Raw genomic sequence first — 14,211 nt, forward strand, 5'->3', positions numbered from 1 at the left:
GACTTTCCATAGGGATGCATTAAACCTTTTTGAGACATGTTGTTAGTCTGACTGATACTCCTTTTCTCTCAAAATTCCTCAGATGCATTGCCTGAGGAGATATATCCACATTCGCCTCAAGTGTTGCTTCAGACCTGAGGAATTTTACAAATCTTAGCAAAATCCCACAAATGTCTCTGTTCGCCAGAAACCTCCCAAAACATGTCCAGATTTTGCTAAAGGACACACATGGTGACGACCTTAGATTCTGGTTATTCTGAGCCCATTGCATGACAATCTCCTGGTAAGCAGCAATGGGGGGGGGAGTAAAAGGTAAAGGATCCTTGGATGGTGAAGTCCAGTTGAATTTGATTATGGGGTGCGGCACTAATCTCCGCTTTCAGGCCGAGGGAGCATGATTAAACCGCTTCTGGTGCACAGGACACTGTGATGTGTGCCAGAGCTCATAGAAATGTTGTTTACCTTCCTTCCTGTCACAGCAGTACCTATTTAGCAGCAATATGACTGGCTGGGGGTCAGGTGAGCAACAGAACCACACCTCATATTGCTGCTGCTTACCAGGAGATAGAGGGGGAGAGGTGAAGGGGTCAGTACTGTGCAAGTGCAACAGGGGTGACATATTGTGTCCAGCCACACCTGAACTGTTGAAAGATTTTTCTACTCCTGGGGAACCTGCTGTACAGGAGGAGAAAATGGAGTTGCCTGAGAGCATGCAATAAATACTGCTAATTGATCTCTCTGCCCCTTGGGAACCTGATGTGGAAAAAGAGGTGCAGGAGGAGAAAGACTGGCTCCTCAATGAGGAGCCTCCTCAAACTGATTTCTCCACCCTGTGGTTGTCTGCTGAAGAAAAGGGGATGCAAAAGGATCCTGCAGAGATGGAAGAAAATGAAAAAACACACATCATGCATGGTGGGTAGAGAAAAAGGTTCTCTCTCTCTCTTGCAGGATGCAGTAGTCATAGCAACAGCTTTGCCCAGGCAGGCTCACAATGTGACCCATGAGAGCAGCAAAATAACCAGAGTGTGATGAGAAAATCAGGCCAAATCATTATTGATAGCAGAAGGCAGGGCAAGGGGTGGCATGGCTTTGGGTCCCAGGACCTGTTCAACGTCCCACAAGCCCCATGTTAACGGAATGGATCAAGCCAGGTTTGGACCACCTCAAACCTGTTCCATGGGAGTCAGCCAGTGCTGAACCTTGCTGTGGTACAAGCCACCAAGCAAGGTGTCACCAGGGTGCGACCAGGGTGCAGATTCCAACAAAGCAGATACCCCAAGCTTGGGGGTACCCTGGTCAATCCTTCCCTCAGGCCACTTAAGGGGGCTCCCCCATACTTTGTTGATCCTGTCTAATGCCATTTCCACCCTCATACAAACAATGGTTTTCTGCCTAACGAAGGACTCATGAGACAGCTTTCCCCCCACAAGCCCATCACACAGGGAGGATACTGGACAAAACCTTGCCCACCCAGTATTTTGCTGTAATCTATGGGCCACAGTGTCATCAGGCAAAGGTGTCTCGGACTTATTGGACACGGAAAGAGGCTTAAAAGAGATTAGACAGATTAGTGGAAGATAAGGGTGCAAGTTTCTGGGGCTCATGAGTGGGAGAATACTATTGAGTCTGCTTCTATCTGCTTTGACCCTGTGTAAGCAGAAAGCTGGATAAACTGGCCATGGGCCTGTCTCAGCAAAGCTCTTCCAATAATCTTACGCCACTGTATTTATTGCAATTTGAGATGAATTTAGAGAGCTCTCCTCAGTGAAGATATTTGAGGAATTTTCAAGGGGAGCAACAGGTGTTTCAACAAGGCTAGATGAATTTCTTCAGTGTTCATGCGCTGCCCAGTCCCAAAGTTGTTGCCAAATTTTGACAGAAGTGGGTTTTTAAAAGTGAATTTTAAGATTTCTGCTTGGGTAAAATGCCTGAGGAAATTTTAGGGAAACTAATTTCATAAGCTTGATGAACACTACAATCCTAACCATGACTAATTGAAAGGAAGACCTATTACTCCCAGGTAGATAGGGTTAGGATTGCAGCCTAAATTGCTCAGAGTTTTCTGAGAGAGAGAGAGAGAAGGAGATTAATCTACATCATTCAGAGGAAGAAGCATGAATGAACAAACCTATATTGCACTAATTGAACTCAATGAACTCAATAATGATGACAATGAAAGTCAATCAGATAGTCCTGATTTATTAGACTTCTGGTTCATATTTCAGCCTGAGATTATTCCTCAGGAGCTCTGTGAAGACATTTCCCATGACCTGTGCATTTGATTTTTGTGGTGTGGTCTGTGTTGCATTGGTACCGTGTTTCTCATATTTTAAGGCATCCCCAAAAAATAAGCCATGACAGGATTTCAAAGGGTTGGTGAAAAATAAGACATACCCTGAAAATAAGCACTATCGCAAAGCCCCGACCGAGCGAGAGGCGAAGCTGCGGGACCCAGCAAGAGCCTCGGTGTCCCCTGTGCGAAGCCCTGAGACCCGGCAAGAGCCTCAGAGCGCATGCGCTAACCCCTGGGAGCCGCAGCAAAGCCCTGGGACCCAGCTGGAGCTTCAGCGCGCGCGCTAACCCCCGGGACCCGGCTGGACGCATAGCTGAAGCCGCGGCAGCTTGCAGGAGCCGCGGTGAAGCCCTTCGACCCAGCTGGAGCTTCAGCGCACGCACGCGCTAACCCCGGGACCCGGCTGGACGCTTAGCTGAAGCCGCGGCAGCTTGCAGGAGCCGCGGCGAAGCCCTGGGACCCGGCTGGAGCTTCAGCGTGCGCGCACTAACCCCTGGGACCCGGCTGCGAGCCTCAAAGGCGCACGCGCTAACCCCCGGGACCTGGCTGGACGCGTAGCTCAGGAACCGCGGCGAAGCCCTGGGACCCGGCTGGAGCCTCAGCACACTGTGCTTGAAGCCCTCGGACTGCAACTGAAGCCGTGCGAAGCTCCGACCCAGCGGGACCCAGCAAGAGGTGCAGCTCTTCAAAGCCTGTTCTGTAAGTGCACTGAACTCTTGTTGGGCTAAAAACATTGAGCTTGCACGGTATGCATGCAATGCAGGAAAAGTTTGTGAAAAGCATGCTTTTATCATGCTTGTTTTGGGCTCTGTTCTGCTGCTTTTGATCTCAGAAACCTTTCACTTGCTTGATGCACTTTATTAAAAAATAAGACATCCCTTGAAAATAAGCCATGGTGTCTTATAATATGAGAAACACGGTATCTGCTGAAACCCTCTGCAAACACTTGGGAGTTTGGTTGCCACCACATCTTGCCTGACATGAAGTTGACTATGGAGGTTCCTCCTTCGAGAAACATCTGAGGAAGTTTGAAGGAAGCCTAGTCAATCACATGGATGGCAGGCAGGAGTAAAGCGCGAGAAGCATGCCAAGGAATTTGTTAAGCACTAACCAGAATTCTGATTCCTTCCTACAAGCATCCATTGTGAATATAATCAAGGTGCAACTAGTTCTGGATACTGGCTATTGCTATAAATCAGGGCTGGGGCACCATTGTCCCTCCAGATGATGCTGAACTCCAACTCCCATAATTATCAGGGCTGATGGGAAATGGAGTCCAACAACATGTAGCCATCTATGGTTCCCCAGTTCAGTTCTGCTATAAACAATTCAGTAAAATGGAAACCTGGGATTTTACTCCATCTTGTCTGTACTAATCTACTTTAGCACAAAATATGCTGATTTTTTGGGGGGCGGGGGTGTGCTTTCAGGCAGACAGGGAGAATAGAACATTTTCTTTCAAAATTAAAGCAAAATCAAATCTTGAAGCAGAGAATGCAACACATGCTGAAATTGATTGAATATGCTATTGCAATAAACACAGCACAAATACTGAGAAGGAAGTGTTTCTCTTCATTCACAGTCTCCGCACGGTGACAGGAGACACGCAGTGCTGTCTGCTATCTGTGAAGACTTGCACAGCTAAACAGTTTCTATATTTATCCACAGAGCAGGCACTGCATGAATAAGAACAGCAAGGCATTTTCCTATGCTGCATTATCAATGTTCTTTAGACCCCAGTGTAGAGAAACCTGTTCGCATTTGCTCTCTTTGTTTCAGGCCTGCATAATGTGTGACACCTGACCTGTCACATATTGCAAACCCACTATTTATTGTTGGCTTTTCTTTTGTTGGGGAGGGTACGCAGTCTCCAGAAGGTTATAAAACAAGAGGTTTGTTCACCCCTGTGGGCCAACATGCTTTGTTGCACAACCCATCAAGCAGACTTTGAGAAACTTCTGTTTCTTCTATCAGTACCAGCCCTTAAGGAAACAAAAATGTTCATACACACATTAATCACATAATACCAGAATTAAATGGTAGCAGATGGCACAGTGGGGCTGCACAGCTTACCTGATATCTCTCTGGCTGAATTGCTACTCCGAAGCAGGATGGAGATGGACAAAGGCAGCAGTGAGGTCAGCCTGGTGCAAATACACCAGAGGAACCAATCTCCTGCCAGCTCATTTGCACCTTGCTGACCTTGCCACTGCTCCATTCCAATGTGCAGCAGCAACTTGGCCTGAACCCCACTACAACTAAAACATTGTATAAAAAGGGTTTAATATTATTCCACTACCACTTGTAAGGATCAAACCTGTATGAATCCCAGGCAGTGATTCACTTGACTATGAATGCAGACTACACCTACAAATGGGAATATCTATCTGTCTGTATGTCTGTCTATCTATCTATCTAATCTCCTTTTTGTTGGCGGGTTTGGTTTGAATGGACTTCAAAGGAGTCATTTGAGGGTGTGCTGTCAGCAGCAGCTTTGCATCCCTTGCTGGCACCCAGGACATGTGCTGGGAGTGGGGTGCGGAGGGTGAACAAAACCTGTCACACCAGTCAAGCCCTCACCTCTGACACTGCCAGACAGGCGCAGGGCACAGAGGGTTCAAGGGGCTGCTCTACACCACCTGCCAAACTGTCCAGGGTGGAGCCTGCCTTTGGCATGCATATCTTCCCAATGCTGGCTGGATGGCCATTCAGTGAGGGGGGCCAGAGATGCTTTAGTAGGGCTAGGCTAGGCTCTGGAGCCCAGAGACCCCCACTGGGGGGCAGGGTGAGATGGGGATTCCTGCATGGGGGTGCTTGGTTCATGCCTACTCAAAATCATGTGCTTGGGGCTACGCCCCCCCTAGCCCTCCCTTCATGCTATGCCCCTGGCTATCAGCACCAATCAGCTCGTGGGCAAAGATAATACACATTCAAATGACCTTGATCTCAGTAGCAATGACAATGCAGTGATCCACTTCCCCACCCCTGTTCCAGGAAAACAAAAAGCCAGTTCCCCATGCATGCTCCAGGGAACAATCTGTTCCTTCATTGTTTCTCAGCTGTGGGGCACCTACCTAAAAGGCCTTGCTGTCGCTTTGGCATGGAAATATATGAGCCCACATTCATACTGATGGTAAGTTAATGAATTGTGAGTTCCACCCGGGGGGGGGGGGAAGCAAGCCCACCTTTATGCACTATTTAGGTGTACAACAAGCCTGACCAACTTGTGAGCAATTGTACCTAACACAGCCCACCAGTCACATAATGTGGCCTGGCAGGTAAATGAAGTTTCCTCTACTTTGCTGTCCTGGACAAACAGAAAATGCAAAATCTTTGTCGAACTGATGGTAGGCCTCTTTTGATGGTTGCTGGTGGGCTGTGTTCAGCTCAGTGGGTCACATGCTTGGGAGGCCTGGCGCTAACGTATAAGAGACAGAATTAACTTTCTGAACTGTAAGAATCTATTTATCCACTTAGAGACCATAAAAGCTTATTGATTGTGATGCTAATAAGGCAGTAGAACTTGCTTGCTTCACTTCCTTTTGGCTGCTGTTTCACTGCCAACCACCATGTGGCACTAAAAGACACAAGATACTCAAATGGAAAGGCATTTGATCCTTTCTAAGAGATAACGGAGGTTGTATCTGGGACTCAAAGCACAAAGTCACAGAGTCAGCAGCCACATTATGAGATTTAAGATGTGCTACAAACATACCTCCCGCTTAGCAGTATTGGATTACGACAGCTATTTGAAAATAATGAGAGAAATAATGAGAGAACAGGGGTCTCTGTTTTTCACCAGCATATATGTTTTTATTCCTTCCTAAAAAAACAACCCAGTGTATATATATTGTGGTTGTTGTTTTTTGCAACAACAGTGTGACTGACAAGTATTAAACTATAAACTTGCATTAGTAACAAGCCCAGATACTTTTTGGATTGAATGTTTGCATTAGTAACAAGCCCAGATACTTTTTGGATTGAATGTTGGTTACCCCAGACCATCTCTAGTCAATGATTTGCTTGAGAATAGGGAATAAAACGTTGGTCTTCTCAAATCCTAAGTCTCCGAGACTTTTTTCTTTTACATTTCTAATGAAGCATCCTAATTCAAACCTCTACCACAAACATGCAGATCTGCATTTAATAGATTTCACACACTTTTGAATGTTGTGATAAAGTTCTTGTCAGTTTACACACATTTCTTTAAATGTACTTAGAAATACTTAGAAGTTAGCCAGTCCTTAGACTCTCCTCTTTTTTCTTTCTTTTAACAGACAGTAGTTGAAAATGTGGTAGAGAGAGAGGAAAGAACAACAACACATGGCTGCCCAGCCAACTCACAAGGGCAGCCATGTTTTGTTTTATTCAATCTCCTTGGAAGCCTATTTTGGAGCACTCCCTGAGAGTGAGAGCATGTCTTCATGTCCTGTTCTGCCTGGGGAGAATTGGATGTAGATTTTCAACCCATGTGGGAGGAACTGTGTACGCCAGCAGCTCCAGGTGATTAGTATGTGTGCAAAAAGAAATAAAGAGGCAATGTCAGCGCTTGAACTACTTTATCATGGATTCTGGCAGGAGTGAGGATTTTGAAGTGGGCTCATATCTCATCCTCATATTGGTCCAGGAGGTATGGATCAGGCAAATTCACTCTGGAATTCTAAGCCACCAGATTGCTCCCCCATCTCTAGAGCTATTTGTTCCAGTGGGGCACAGACCTTCTGCTGGCTACGTAAGGCTTGCTTTTAGTTCACACCTCCTTAACTGTTATCTTAATAAACTCCAACCATTGCTGTCAGGCAAACAGACCAGGTGTGTGTCCCCAAGAAAAAGAGTTCCAAAGGCCAAGCAATATTCATATCTTAAATAGCAGGTAGTTTTATAGGCCCACTTTGTTGCCCTTACTTTTCTGGCATGTTAGCTGCTGAAAAATCTGTATGAATTGCCTCCTGATGTGTACGGAGCATTTTTTTAAAAAAAAAACCTTGCAAGAGGGAAGGCATTGTGCTGACGAGACTGACATTTCTACAACTATATGGGAAACAGCTTCCGACAAACACCCATGCATTGAGTCCACATATTTGCTGTGGGCCCTGGTTCCTAATCATAAGCTCCTATGGCCAAACTAGGAAAGATGCTACATTTAAATTCTTTAAATGCAGTGCTTCAGCAGCCAGCAATTCTTAGGAAACAGTGGTTTATTCCTTTATTGTAAATGGAGCCTTACACTTGCAAGTCTTCACATGTCTACTCAGAAGTTACTCCCACTGTATTCAATGGAGCTTATTCCCAGTTAACAGGGTAAAGACTGTGCAGCCTTACACCGAAATAAATAAAAAAAATCCTTCCAGTAGACCTTAGAGACCAACTAAGTTTGTCATAGGTATGAGCTTTCGTGTGCATGCACACTTCTTCAGATACACTGAAACAGAAGTCACCAGACGCTTATATATAGTGAGAGGGTGGGGAGGGGTATTACTCAGAAGGGTGGTGGGAATGGGTGATTGGCTGATAGCAGTGGTAAACCTGTTGACTACTGTTAACGACTGCAATTGGTCTTGCAGGAAAAAGCAAGGGGTGAGATGGCTAAAGAAAGCTTTATCATGTATAATAAGATAAGAATCCAATGTCTTTATTCAGACCAGCTCTCTCCATGGTTTTAAGCTTGGTAATGAGTTGCAATTCAGCAACTTCTCTTTCCAGTCTGTTTCTGAAATTTTTCTGAAATCCTAAGCAATTTTACTCAGAATTAAGTCCCACTGAGTTCAATAGGATTTACTCTCTGGTATGATCCTAATCATTCTCACAGTTTCCTATTACAGTGGTACCTCGGATTACAACAGTCCTGTTTACAAACGATTCGGTTTACAAACTCGGCAAAACTGGAATTAGTGTCCCGGTTTGCGAACTTTGTCTCGGTCTAAGAACGGAATCCGAACGGTGGAAGGGCATTGGCGGCGGGAGGCCTCATTAGGGAAAGTGTGCCTCGGTTTAAGAACGGTTTTGGTTTAAGAACGGACTTCCGGAACGGTTTAAGTTCGTAAACTGAGGTACCGCTGTATTATTATTACTCACTATTTTTCCCTGACAGGGACTCGAGGCAGCTTACAGTTAAAATTTTATTTCATTCTTTTTACCGGTGGAAAGTTTGTACATCCCTTCCCTCGCACACTTTTTCTTTGCAACAATCCTGCGAGGTAGGCTAGGCTGAGAGATTTTAATTGGATCAAGGTGACAGATGTATTTGTGCATACAACGTATACATGTGCAGCGAAATCAAATGCAGGAGAAGCTTCTTGATCTAGAAAATGGTGTCCCTATTTTCATCTGAGAAATATTGGAGGATATGTGTTTACATCTTGCCTTCTAAAAGTTATTCATGCAATTGCTTTGTGTGTGAGTGGTGTAGGACTGGTATCTTGTCCATGTTTGGTCCCTACTCCCACTCAAAAGACTGGGCACATGAATCATGTGAAGTACTAAAACTTCTATGGCTACTAATTTTGCTATTGTTTTTAAAACACCATTTCTATTCCTTTGGAGGTTTGCGGCCCACTTGCAATAGTCAAGCAAAATGCTGCAAGCTCTTAGTTACTATAGAGAGTGATTGATTTGAGCTGAAAATGTACTTGCTTTTGAAAACCACAGGAGACAGCAGCTTCCTGGCTGGGAGATACAATGGACTCTTTGCCCTTCAGCGGGATTACATAGCTACAAGTTTATCCATTGGAAGATTCCAATAGGGCTGGACTGACAGCTTGGTGCCAGGTAAATATAAAAACAGGCCTGAGGATGGGGATGTGAGGGGGCGAGGGAAGGAATTCCATACTTATTTTAATGTGTATGCACATAATTTACAATTCCAAATATAATGTGCGACTCAAAACACAGTTATTCCTCAAACCTTACACTTTGCTGAATTTTGTAATGCAGTTATCCAGCCAAATAAAATGCACATATTAGCGTAAAGCCTGCATTCAGATGCATATTTGAGTGAAAATAACATTAGAATACATTATGCTAGGGGGAATTGGGTTTTTAAAAGGAAAAATAATGTGTATATCAGGAGAACGACACACTAAAATGCTGACAAATTTTCACAAGGACTTAAAAACAACAACAACCCCACAAGCTAATGCAGAATTTTTGAGGCCTGTATATTGGGGAAATGGCAAAGGGAGAGTAACAAAAAATGACTGATTTATCCATCAGCAGCTGAGGATAAAAATGGACTTCTAGTTAACAAGAAATCTAAACTGATCTCTCTTGCCCAATACACTTGACAGAATGGTTGACCATGGACACCATGTTGCTACCCTCTTCTATTGATGGTGTTTGTTTCTTTTTTGGGTTAGGTGCTATGAAGGGAGGCAGTTCTTGACCTAAACATCTGGAAGATGTAAGTCTGACTTCAGCCTTTTTAAGTAATCTTGAGGTTAATCACTATCTACCTACCACGTAACTCCAAGGGGAGAGTGGTTATTGGGATGTTGTTTGTATTTTGATTATATATTTTGCAGTTTTATATTTTGATTTTGTTCTGTGAACCACCCTAAGACCTCTGGGTATAGGGCAGTATATAAATTCAATAAATAATAATAATAATAATAATAATAATAATAATAATAATAATAATAGAAATACCTTTTTCAGCTTGATGACCCCTTCTTGTGTGTTCTCATCTGTGCCGATGTCAAACAAGTTCCCTCCATCTCCCGGTACAATAGTATATTCAATTTCTGCATTTTTCCCAGAGTCGGGATCCACCGCTCTGATTCTTCCAATGGCTGAACCAATGAGAGATGTTTCAGGTACTTTCAGGTGGAAGATACCTATGGCAAATTGATAATCAGTTATTCAGCTGAAATCTTGGCAAATTACAGATAGTTGTAACACATGCTGCTACCATTAATATGGGTAAAAAGGTAAAGGACCCCTGGATGGTTAATTTCAGTCAAAGGCAACTATGGGGTTGCAGTGCTCATCTCACTTTCAGGTCGAGGGAGCTGGTGTTTGTCTTTGGACAGCTTTCCGGGTCAAGTGGCCAGCATGACTAAACCACTTCTCACAACACAACACTGTGACGGAAACCAGAGTGCATGGAAATGCCCTTTACTTTCCCGCCAGAGTGGTACCTATTTATCTACTTGCACTTTGACGTGCTTTCGACAGGAGCTGGTACAGAGCAACTGGAGCTCACACTATCATGCGGATTCGAACTGCCAACCTTCTGATTGGCAAACCCACCCAAGAGGCTCAGTGATTTAGACCACAGTACCACCTGCGTCCCTACCATTAATACAGCACATAAGGGCACTATACAATCCTATCATAATAGCCACACCAAAACTATTTTTCCCTATTCGATTCTGATTTTAAAGGTGAAACACAAATTTAATGAATAAATAAATACATTAAATATAAACCGGGGAGGGGGGGAATTTGAGAGTTTCAGATTTGCAGCCATGTCCTGGTTGTTTTGTTTTGGGCAAGCATCAACCATGAAACATCCCAAGCCATTAAACACTATTCCCATTACATCAGTCATTCAGGTAATATCTGTTGAATCATGAAGAGCAAATGTGGTTCAACACAGCTTTTGACAAAGCTGCATAACGTCAAGTCCGTATAACATCAAAAAGGATTACGCTGAAATATCACCAGCATGTCGATAGCTCTGTATCTGTTTGCCCCTCTGCAGGGTCCCAATGCCTATTTTGGTCACAGGCCCTTCAGTATCCAGAGATACCCCTAAAAACAGAAGCACTTTGTTTTTACACTGGGGGCTACACTTACAATAGTGCAGCAGCAAACAGATGTCAGCAAAAAGTTGGTGTCTTTCTCACCAAAGCATTTCATAGTGTCTTTCTCACCAAAGCATTTCACATTGTTTTCTACACAGCATGTTCATTAGACATAGCTAAAACAACTGGACTGGAATAAAGCCATTTCGCTGCTAGAAGTTCTCACTGCCCGAGTCTGTTGCAAGAATTTTAACAGCTTCATAATTTTGACAGAATGGCTCCCACTGCTTCAAGACACTCATATCCTACTGAGGAAGAAGAATGTCCTTAACATTTTTCTTAATCATTTCAGAGGAAGCTATAATTTTAACTTTTCATCAAAAACAGAGGTCAGGGATTTTGTGCTAATCAATTTTAGTGAACTCATTTTCCAGGCCCCTTTTGTACTTCAAGAGAGGTTCTTGACGCAGGCAGGGGAGAGGGATGTTTCCTGTGAGCTTGGTTTCTCTAGAAATTAATCATGCTGGAAGGAGGGTTTCCCTGTTTGTTAGGCCCGTTGGTCTGATTCCATTCATACCAAGTCGAAGTAAATATATTCAGTTCAGAAAGTTCAGCTCTCTTGGCTATTATTGTTGTTATTACTATTACACATCCTTCACCCTAAGGACCCAGGATGGGTTACAACAATTAAAATACAATATTAGCATCAAAACACAGTGTCATACAATATTAAAAACATTTTTAAACGATTTGAAATTACAGAAATAAGGTGGGTCTTAAAAAGATACATCTCTAGTGTCAAAAAATCAGGGAAAGAGGTGCGTCTGATTTTGCAGTGTCCACGTACGGTATAAAAGCACATGGCCTAAAACCTTGTTACAGCTATAAACTACCTACCGTATAGAAGAGCATTTCAAACTGGAGCATACATGCAAACAAACAAATAGGAAGGCCTATGTCTGGACAGTGCTTGGATGGAAGAGAAACCACATAGAAACCCATTTAATTTAATGGGTGAAAAGTAGGATACTATAAAGCAGGAGTGGCTACCTTTTTTCCAGCCCAAGGTTTGTACATATGTGTGCGTGTGTACAAACAGGGCAGGGAAACAGGCTGAAACACACCTATTCAGACAGGCATTTCGACACATACATGAACAGAGTAACACAGAGCTGCACACATAGATACACACATTCTGCTTTTCTGTAGACCAGGCATCCCCAAACTTCGGCCCTCCAGATGTTTTGGACTACAGTTCCCATCTTCCCCGACCACTGGTCCTGTTAGCTAGGGATCATGGGAGTTGTAGGCCAAAACATCTGGAGGGCCGCAGTTTGGGGATGCCTGCTGTAGACTGTGAGGGAATGGGAAAATAGTAGGAGGGAAGCCCACTCTTTCCTTCATTCCTGTTTCCTGACCTCTTCTTCCAACAGTGACAATCCAGAGGCAGAAAATGTCATTTTTCAGAGGCAAGAAAAGGCACTACCGACTTGGAGACTGAATTCATTTTGGACACCAAAAAGCACCTAAAACAGTTCAAAAGGAATAGAAAAAGCTGTATGGATGAGAAGCCAGCAGAAAAAAGGTTTATGCTTTTATTATTATAATATAGACCCTGCAGGTATCTCTATTTTCCAGGGACAATCCCAGATTTACAGAAGCCACCCCGGTTTCTGATTTGATCCTACTTTTCCTTAGGTAAAGGTAAAAGGACCCCTGACCATTAGGTACAGTCGTGACCGACTCTGGGGTTGCGGCACCCATCTCACTCTATAGGCCGAGGGAGCTGGCGTACAGCTTCCAGGTCATGTGGCCAGCATGACAAAGCCGCTTCTGGCGAACCAGAGCAGCACACAGCACACAGAAACGCCGTTTACCTTCCTGCTTGGAGCGGTACCTATTTATCTACTTGCACTTTGACGTGCTTTTGAACTGCTAGGGTGGCAGGAGCTGGGACCAAGCAATGGGAGCTCACCTCGTCACAGGGATTTGAACCGCCAACCTTCTGATCAGCAAGCCCTAGGCTCTGTGGTTTAACCCACAGCACCACCTGTGTTCCTTAGGACGTCCCTATTTTCATTGGATAAATGTTGGAGGGTGTGTTATTGTAGGTTTCAATAGCAAATCTATCCCTCTTAGATTTCTTTTACTCGTCCACCAACCATGCCATCTGGCCTGCCAACCACTTGACAGCACTCCCATTTTTGCAATCCCAGGTAGGGAACATTAACAAGAAATTTGTCAAGGCCAGTGTACATGGTTGGTTGGTTGGGCTGGGCTTGATTGAACAGATATCGCACAAGACATTGTTAACTTTGTGTATTTGAGAAGGGCATTGGTGCATAAAACAATGGGTGAATTTCTAATGCTGGTTGTCCCTTTTCTTCACTTGCAAAGTTGCAAAGCATCCCAGTCAATGAGGAGCTTGTTTTCTGTTTTAAGAAATCTGGCTGGCTCTACAATGAAAGGAATAAGTGAGTCAAGGCAGTTGTATATTACTTATTTCAAATTGTTTAGGCTGCAGTGTTTTATTTACAGCAACTTGGCATTCTGTTGCATTTTCAGAAATTCAGCAGCAATAAAAGCCAGGGTCATTTGGATTAATCTGAAACTCTGAAGGATTCTTCAGCTCCTGCCAAACTCAGATTTCCAATGATGTACTGTGTAATTAGGCTGCCACCATCCTTCAGTAATGGTACCTCAGTAACATACGGAACATCTTAATGGCTCTTACCTTGGCAGCATGCTGTTAAGGGAGGTAATGAAAACAAACAATGCATGTTTTCCCTCAAGTGAAGGCTAAAATGTTAAATCCACTTTGCTATTTCCCTTTGACTAAAAATGGGGCAGGGGGAATGTAAGAGGAGCACAAATTAAAAAGCATGCAGCTGCCTTTCAAAGCATGTGTGCGGCTGTTCATCTGCCTTTGTTCAAATTTATTGTCAATTCAGTCTCTCTGGTTGGATCTACACTGACCTGTTTAATGTTATTTCCCCATATTAGAACAATATTAAGATATGTTGTACTGAAACCTCACGGGGCATTACTTGTTAATTAAAATGTTTTTTACCTTGGTTCCCCCCCCCCCCAATCAAATGTAAGCATTTACTCAGGCACACCATTTCCCCAAATGCTGTTTCTTTCCCTGCTGGCCGCTGGTTGCTCTGGTGTCAC

General features: G+C 43.9%; 1 protein-coding gene across 1 annotated transcript in view; it reads right to left on the reverse strand.

Annotated features, from left to right (window-relative positions):
- CDH12 (cadherin 12) overlaps positions 1–14,211 on the reverse strand; it is a 432,344-nt gene that overhangs the window by 31,106 nt on the left and 387,027 nt on the right. Inside the window, exon 7 of the mRNA XM_035126166.3 lies at positions 9,938–10,125. Within this exon, the coding sequence (XP_034982057.3) occupies positions 9,938–10,125 (188 nt within the window). The remainder of the gene's footprint in view (positions 1–9,937; positions 10,126–14,211) is intronic.

Source organism: Zootoca vivipara, chromosome 8, assembly GCF_965207765.1.
Source record: "Zootoca vivipara chromosome 8, rZooViv2.hap1.1, whole genome shotgun sequence".
NCBI lineage: Eukaryota > Metazoa > Chordata > Lepidosauria > Squamata > Lacertidae > Zootoca > Zootoca vivipara.